The sequence below is a fragment of the Eurosta solidaginis genome, chromosome 5, assembly GCF_040869045.1.
Source record: "Eurosta solidaginis isolate ZX-2024a chromosome 5, ASM4086904v1, whole genome shotgun sequence".
NCBI classification, from domain to species: Eukaryota; Metazoa; Arthropoda; class Insecta; order Diptera; family Tephritidae; genus Eurosta; species Eurosta solidaginis.
Window position 1 is genome coordinate 215,743,067 of NC_090323.1, and position 8,652 is coordinate 215,751,718.

The 8,652-nt window shown below is 39.9% G+C and overlaps 1 protein-coding gene across 1 annotated transcript; it reads right to left on the reverse strand.

Moving 5' to 3' along the window:
• Window positions 1-5,744: 5,744 nt before the first annotated feature.
• Window positions 5,745-6,323, reverse strand: LOC137254659 (uncharacterized; the record flags this gene model as incomplete). Its single annotated transcript, XM_067792502.1, has 1 exon — window positions 5,745-6,323. A coding segment is annotated over one exon (579 nt), but the record flags the coding sequence as incomplete, so codon positions are not given.
• Window positions 6,324-8,652: the final 2,329 nt, after the last annotated feature.

Sequence of the window (8,652 nt, forward strand, 5' to 3'; positions counted from 1 at the left end):
TATTGTACAATATTCTTTGTGCCCTTTCTTCAAAATATCATCAAGCTCATCAACAAACATACGTATATTGTTTTTTGGAGGCCTATATATAGCATGCAGTGTGTATCTAGTGGAGTTGTTATTGGAAATTTTTATTTCTATAGTCTCGAAAGAGTGTGTTTCGTATAAAATTCTTTGATAACATAAGTTTTCTCTCACATATACCACTATTCCTCCCCCGCATCTCTCTTTTCTGTTCAAAAACTCAGCATTGAACCCATATATTTGAAAAAGACTTTGCTCATCATCATTTATGTTTGTTTCAACTAGTACCAATATGTCTATGCTCCTGATAAGCTTGTCGATCCACAATTCTTTTCTTTTGATGTTCCTCACAACGACGTTTTTCTCCAGCATTTGTTGTTTCGTTTCATTTAGCTTACGTTCTAATGCTAATATACGAATATATTTCTCGTTACACTTTTCACTCAGGTCGTTGATTTGTCTTGCCAAATCGGACATTTTTGCTTCAAACATGGTGGTAGAATTTTTCAGCTCATTTCGCAATTATGAAAAGTTTGCGGCCATATCTTGAATCAGACGCTTTATCTCAGAAATATCTTATTGGCTGCTGCTGAGATCGAAACCTTCATTGTCATCCGCTTTGCGTCTTTTGCTCGCTCCCACTGAAGCTTGTTCGGCTGTCGAATTAGATGACGGTTTAGGCCTGAGAGATATTGGATTAGATATATCTTCTGCCTGTTGGGTTGATGCTGATTTTGCCATTTGCCTACATTTATGGCATCTCCAGTTTCTACGCCGTTCCGCATTCATGTTAATAAAGGTTGCAGCCGATATTGTAGTGCACGTCGAGAAATGGTAAACGTTCTTGAATTGCGTACACGTAGCGTACTCGCTGTTGGCTGGTAATGGATTTTCACATTCGTCGCATGTTATTATTGTTGCATTCATGTTGCTGTCTAACATTTCTACTTTCTGCTGCAAACTCTCGAAAAAATGCGCGACAGATTCGAGTGTAGCCAAAATCAATTTAGAAAATTATACTTTTTATTACTAAAATGAACTTGACAATTTATGTCCACACTTTTTTCGAAAAAGAACCAAAAAACTTAAGAGCACAACACAAACACGTCTTACTCGTTGCCAGCTTCACATCTTTCTCTCCATAAATATTGTAACGATTTTACTTGCAAATCCTCTTATTTGCAATCCTCAGCTAAGTTCGAATCACTAAACTGTTGAATAAATAACTCCAATTTGTAATAATGCAAAATGGCCTTTATTTAAAGTACTTCACAATAACACTCAAACTGTGCAACGAATAGCTTGCTTAATAAACAAACTGATTGATAGCTCAAATGAAACTCTACTATTCAAAATAATACTGCTCTTGCTCGCTAGATAGCGTCTTAGTCGAAAATCAAATCAAACTGAATTCCAGCGCCTCTACAATTGCCGCCTTTTATACTCTTGGATTTCAACGTTCGTATTTTCTAGGCGCTTCCAGAATCTACTAGAACAGCATCTCTCAAACTTCTCAGCTGTAACTACAATTGCACAATTTTATAGTTTTTCTCATTGCATACTTTCAGGAGTATCTCAGATATATGCATGTGTTTGTGCATTGATTCTCCGCTGCTCGTATACGTACATGGTACCTATGTGTAGATGCAATTATTGTTTCGTTTATGTAGATACATAGTGATTGAACTATGGATGTGAATTCGTCCCGATCAGACAAATCTCTCGATCTATACGCTACCAGCCTTTCCAAATGAACCACTTTCATTTTGGTTCGTGGTTTGCAAATGGCTTGTCTGCGGTAAACTACATCGTTGATCCGTTTTACAACTTTGTATGGGCCTTCCCAATTACACTGCAATTTCGGGGACAAACATTTTTTTCGTTGTGGGTTGTATTTCATCACCAACTCTCCTTCCTGAGACCCTTCTAAATTAATTGCTTTATCAAATCTCGCTTTCATCTTGTCACTCATAATATTTGCTCGTTGCCTTAAAAGATCGTGTATCTCTCTCAGCTCTTCTTCCAAGACACCAGTGGATTTCTTGACATTTCTTTCCCCATCGGCATCTATCCCAAACTTCAAATCAGCTGGCAGTCGAAGGTCATTGCCAAAAATTACTTTTGCAGGAGTTTGGCATGTGGTTTCATGCACTGCTGGTCGGTAAGCCATCAAGAATAATGGTATGCGGGTATCCCACTCCTTATGGTACTCTACAACTTTCCTTAAATGCTCTTCCAATTTTCTATTGAAACGTTCCACCATACCATCGGACTGAGGATGTAATGCAGTTGTCCGTGTTTTCCGAATGCCCAACTTCTTGCACATTTCTTGGAACACAGCTGATTCAAAGTTCCTGCCTTGGTCAGAATGTATCTCCATTGGTACACCATACCTTGCAACCCATTCGTTGGTAACCACTTCTGCTACTGTTTCTGCTACTTGGTTTGGGATTGGGTATACCTCTGGCCATTTACTGAAATAATCCATAACCACCAGTACGTATTTGTTTCCGTGGTCGCTAGTAGGAAATGAACCCGCGACATCCATGGCGATCCTTTCAGATGGTGCACCTGAAATATACTGCTTCATCTGGCCATGACTTCGTGTTTTGGGCCCTTTCGCTCTGTTGCAAACCTAGCAGTTGGCAATCCACTCGGTGACCGATTGACGGCAACCAACCCAATAGAATCTCTGCTTAATTTTCTCGAGCGTCTTCGTGATTCCAAGATGACCTCCACTTGGACCATTATGCTGCTCGCTGAGCACGTCAGGAATCCTCTTTCTGGGAACAGCTATCAGTTTCTTCTTTTCATTTAACATCCTCACTCTCCCATACTCGATGAAGGCAACCGGATATCAATTCTAAACTATTCCACTGTGCCCAATATGACCTCGTAATGGGACTCTCTGCTGACATCTCTTCTCTGTTTAGTATTTCGTTTCGTTCGAGCCCTCGCATAACACGTGACAGATCTGTATCTTCTAGCTGACACTTTCTTAGCTGTTCCTTGTCCCATTCATCTGTACATGTTATAGTCATTAGCCGGACATCAATGTCTTCTTTAGCCTCGGCTTTTGAACAGTGCTTGCATTCGAAACTACATGGTCTTCGTGATATTGCATCGGCATTTCCATGGGTACTACCTTTCCGATGCTCAACGGAAAGGTCATAGCTTTGTAGTCGCTCGATCCACCGTGCCAACTGTCCTTCCGGATTACGGAACTGCAGAAGCCATTTTAAAGCTGCGTGATCTATCCTGACACGGAATCGCTGGCCGTAGAGGTATTTGTGAAAATGTTTAATGAACTCTACCAATGTCAACAGCTCTCTCCGCGTAACGCAGTAGTTCCTCTCTGGTTTTCCAACCGAAAGGCTGTAATATGCAACTACCTTCTCATGTCCATAGCATATCCACTCGCATCTGTATCTAGAATAAATGTTGCTCCTGGAATCGGATATGCTAACATTGGGGCAGTGCACAAACGCTCTTTCAATGTTTGGAAAGCCACTTCTTGCTCCTTCTTCCATTCAAAAGCTTTATTTTTTCTTGTAATCTCATGGAGGCTATGGGCTACGCTTGAAAAATTTGGTACAAATCGGCGGTAATATGTGCACAGCCCAAGGAAACTTCATAATTCATGTAGGTTCTGTGGTCTTGGCCAATCCTTTATAGCCTCTATCTTTTCGTTCGCAGTGCAGATGCCCTCTGTCGTTACCCTGTAACCCAAATAAGTTAATTCCTTTTTAAACAGCGCACACTTTTTGGGACTTAACTTCAGACCGACGCCAGCTATTCTTTGGAAAACTTCCTCCAAGTTCCTAACATGTTCATAAAAGTTCTTGCCCAATACGATGATGTCGTCCAGGTACACCAAGCATGTTTTCCAATGTAGTCCTTTCAGTACCTGGTCCATGAGTCTCTCAAAAGTAGCTGGTGCTTTACAAAGTCCAAAAGGCATCACTGTAAATTGCCAAAGACCATCACCGACACTGAAGGCTGTTTTCTCTTATCTTCCTCTTTCACCTCCATTTTCCAGTAGCCGCTTTTCAAGTCCAGCGTGGAAAATCATTTCGTACCAGATAGCGAGTCCAGAGTGTCGTCAATTCTTGGCAATGGGTAGCTATCCTTTTTCGTTACGTCATTCAACTTCCGGTAGTCCACGCAAAACCTCATTTTTCCATCCTTCTTCTTTACAAGTACTACCGGTGAGCTCCATGGTCTAGCTGATGGTTCGATGACGCCGCTGTCGCTCATTTCTTGAATGATTTGACTCACAACTTCCCGCTTCGCCAGTGGACCACTACGTGGAGCTTGACGGACCGGCCTCGCATCTCCAGTGTCAATTTGATGTTTTACAACGTTGATTCGGCCTGGTTTAGAACTATCCTGGTCAAATATGTTCGCGTACTTTAGGAGCAGTTGTTTTGCCTTACTCTGATATGCTTCCTCTAGCCTCTGCGTCCATGCCGTGATGTCATTTGAAAGATCAGTATTACTAGCTGAAACGTGTTGCTGGACCTGTTCACAGTTAATAACTACTTCAGCCTCTTGGCATCTTCCTAAAATAGCTCCTTTAGTCAGTTTGAGTGGTGACTTGAACTCATTTAGTACTCTTACCAGAATACGTCCATCTTGTTTTGTCATAGCCAGGTTTTTTCCTACAAGTATGTATAGTGCTGATTTGTTTGCTGCTTCGACAACCCACAATTTGTTTGTCCCATAATCTCCATCAACCTTTGCCCAGATGACTGCTTCGGCTTTTGGTGGTATTTGCTGACTCTCTTCCACCAGCACTCGTTTACTGCTGTAGCCTCTCTCGTAGCCGGTGAGTACATCCATGTTTTTATATCGCATCGTCTTGCTTTGCATGTCGATCTTGATGCCCTGGTCGATTAAGAAGTCCACTCCAATTATGATTTCATCAACAATTTCTGCCACTATAAAATTGTGTACTACCGTGACGTTCCCAATTGCGACTTCACATGATACTTCTCCTAGAACCGTGCTGTCTTCTCCAGTGGCTGTACGCAATATTGCTCCATGCAATGGTCTTATCCTCATGTTGACTAAATCCGCTCGAATAATGGAATGAGATGCACCCGTATATACAGTCAGTAAACGTTCCTTTCCATCCACATGTCCTCTGACAGTAAGATTGCTCGACCTTCTTCCAATTTGTGAGATAGAGATTATGGGGTATTCAATTGAGAGGGTCAGCTGTCGCCTCTTGCTGCTGACTCGCTTTAGTTTAACGATTGATTTGTCTTGGAGATTTGCTCATCTCCTTCTGCTCTGCGTTTACGACCACCCACATTGTTGGAACTGTTTGGGTTGGTGTTGCAATAACGCGCAATATGCCCTGGCTTTCCACAATTAAAGCATTTGACTGCATCATTATTCTTCTGCTGCGTACCCTTCAATGCTTCCAAAATTGCGTTTACCCAGTCTGGCTTTTCCACTTCCACGCGATGGGCTTTGTACGCTGGCTTACTCAAAAGTGAGGCTGTTTCCTGAGTCAGTGCATTCGATACCGTTTCAACCAATGTTAGCTTTGGATTCGCATATGTAGCCCGCTTCGCTTCCACATCTCGTATGCCATTTATGAAGCTCTGGATTTTTACCCTTTCAGTGTATTCCACGGGTGCGTCCGCATTTGCAAGATGAGCCAATCTTTCAATATCTGAAGCAAACTCCTGCAGTGTCTCATTTGCTTTTTGGTAGCGGTTTTTGGTTTCAATTTGGAATATCTGTTTCCTATGCTCGCTTCCGTAACGTCTCTCTAAAGCGCTCATCAATGTTTCGTAATTGTTCCGCTCGTACTCTGGGATGCTCTGTAAGATTTCCGCAGCTGGTCCTTTTAACGCTACGAATAGAGCTGCGACTTTATCTTCAGCATTCCATTTGTTCACTGCTGCGGTCTTCTCAAACTGTAGCTTAAAGACCTGGAAAGGAACAGAACCGTCAATGGATGGTGTTTTTACCTTTGGATTGCTTGCTGAAACAGCTGTGCGATTTAATTGTAACTCTTGTATACGATCTTTTAAAACATCTATATCGGCCTCCATTTTATATTGTCGACCACTGAACCTTTCATGAAACTGCGTTAGTTTCTCTTCCATACGCGATTCTAGTTGTGCAGAGATCTGCGATGATACCTGTGCTGAAATTTGTGTCGACATTTCTGATATACGTGCCTTCTGTGCTTCAATTTTAGATGTTATTTCTGACGACATTTCTGAGATACGTGTCTCTTGTGATTCAATCTTCTCTGTTATACGGTTCTCCTGCGATTCTAGTTGTGATGCCATATATGTATTCTGTTCTTCGAGCTGTGCTGAAATATTTGTCTTCTGTTCTTCGAGCTGTGTTTCCATCTTGGATGTAATCTGTTTCGACATTTCTGACATCTGCGACGACATTGATGTTACTGTCGATGGTTGTGCAGACGGTCTGCGATGTTTCGTCTTTCTCTTCAATTTTTGTTGTTGTCTCGTCCCCATCAGGATAAAAGACATACTCGTCCACATCGATTCCTTCTGCTTCCATTGCCTCTGATAGCCGTGCCTGAAGTTCGAGTTTAACGCCGCTTGTATTCAATCCACGGCTCTCCAACTCCTTCTTCAGTTGCTGGATCTCAAATTCACTGAACTTTGCCATGTCCTTGTTGTCCTCCGGAATTTATTCAACAATTCCTCTTCTGGCACCAATTTTAACGATTTTACTTGCAAATCCTCTTATTTGCAATCCTCAGCTAAGTTCGAATCACTAAACTGTTGAATAAATAACTCCAATTTGTAATAATGTAAAATGGCCTTTATTTAAAGTACTTCACAATAACACTCAAACTGTGCAACGAATAGCTTGCTTAATAAACAAACTGATTGATAGCTCAAATGAAACTCTACTATTCAAAATAATACTGCTCTTGCTCGCTATATAGCGTCTTAGTCGAAACTGCTTGACAACTCAAATCAAACTGAATTCCAGCGCCTCTACGATTGCCGCCTTTTATAATCTTGGATTTCAACGTTCGCATCTTCTAGGCGCTTCCAGAATCTACTAGTCCAGCAGCTCTCAAACTTCTCAGCTGTAACTACAATTGCACAAGTTTATAGTTTTTCTCATTGCATACTTTCACGAGTATCTCAGATATATGCATGTGTTTGTGCATCGACTCTCCGCTGCTCGTATACGTACATGGTACATATGTGTAGACGCAATTATTGTTTCGTTTATGTAGATACATAGTGATTGATCTATGGATGTGAATTCATGTCGCTGCTGAGCATCGGCTTAGAGACGATAGCATCGCTCAGTGCTGCTAACATTCGTTACAATATTTAGGAAAAATAGCTCCGTATCGCTTGAGAAAAAAATTCGCCTTAGTGTTCTAAAACATCTATGGTATTCAATTATTGTCATTTCTATTATTTTTTATACGATGATTTCTTTTTATGGTCAGAACAACAGCCCTGGTTACTTAAGTTTGTTTATTATCAATTATTAGATTAGGCTAATCCTTGCTTTTTAGACTTTGTAAAAGGAATGTTGCTTTATACACACAGTCATGAAGGGAAATTCCAAACTTTTTCTTCTGTCAAGTTATATCAGAAAAACAAATCAAAAAAGACCACGAAATGACCTCCACGTAACAGAAGGGTTAATAGGCTCGAAAAAAGTTCTTAACTTGCGAATATAAAAGTTGGCACAAATAAAGCATTTCGAGTAAGAACGAGCTGAATTTCCATATTCATTATAGGCCACTTAAAGATACTGTGGCAAATATTACCCACTCAGCATTTAGATGATTAAATTTTGAATTTCCCTACATATCAATAGAATTTGATTAGTTTTTCTGACTAAATAATGAGTTATCATACCGTTGAACAAAAGAAATAATCAAATATGATTACTCTTGATGATCAAAAATCGAAAATCAGTTTTCGATCACTTTTTGGAATCATTTTTGAAGTCCTTTGATGACTAAATTTTAATATTTCATAAAAATCGACAAGAAGAATAATCAAATATGCTTACCTTTCGATGAACAAAAACTGAATATAGTTTTTCAATCACATTTTGGAATCATATTTGAATCAAATGTGTTTACTTTAGGTGATCAAAAATTTATAATCATTTTTCAATCAGCTTTCTGAATCTTTTATGAATATATTTGTTGACTGAATAAAGAAGTTTATACTTGTTGAAATTTTGCTTTTCATTAAAAATATTATTTTTTCACATACACATATTTTTTCAATCATGAAGCTAAGAAAAAATATATAAAAACTTTATTATTTATGGAAAAGGTATACTTCAAGACAAAAATAATGTAATGCTGCTCGTGAACGAAGATTTCCCCAACCATTTCTCCCCTTCAGCTTCCCAGAAAATACATAATGATTGGACAATACAAAGGTTGTGAGCTATTTGAACCCCAGGTAAGTGAAACTATCTTGACATACCTGGATATGGCTTCAACATCCCGTATCGTATCCGTATTTTAAGATGCAGACGATAATGCTGATGTTGGACGTTGTAGTCGCAGATGTACATCGGTCAAGTTTGTTTGCTAGTTACCTATGGTTCGAATAGCTCACTTTCGCATGCTTTCTTCCCCTGATG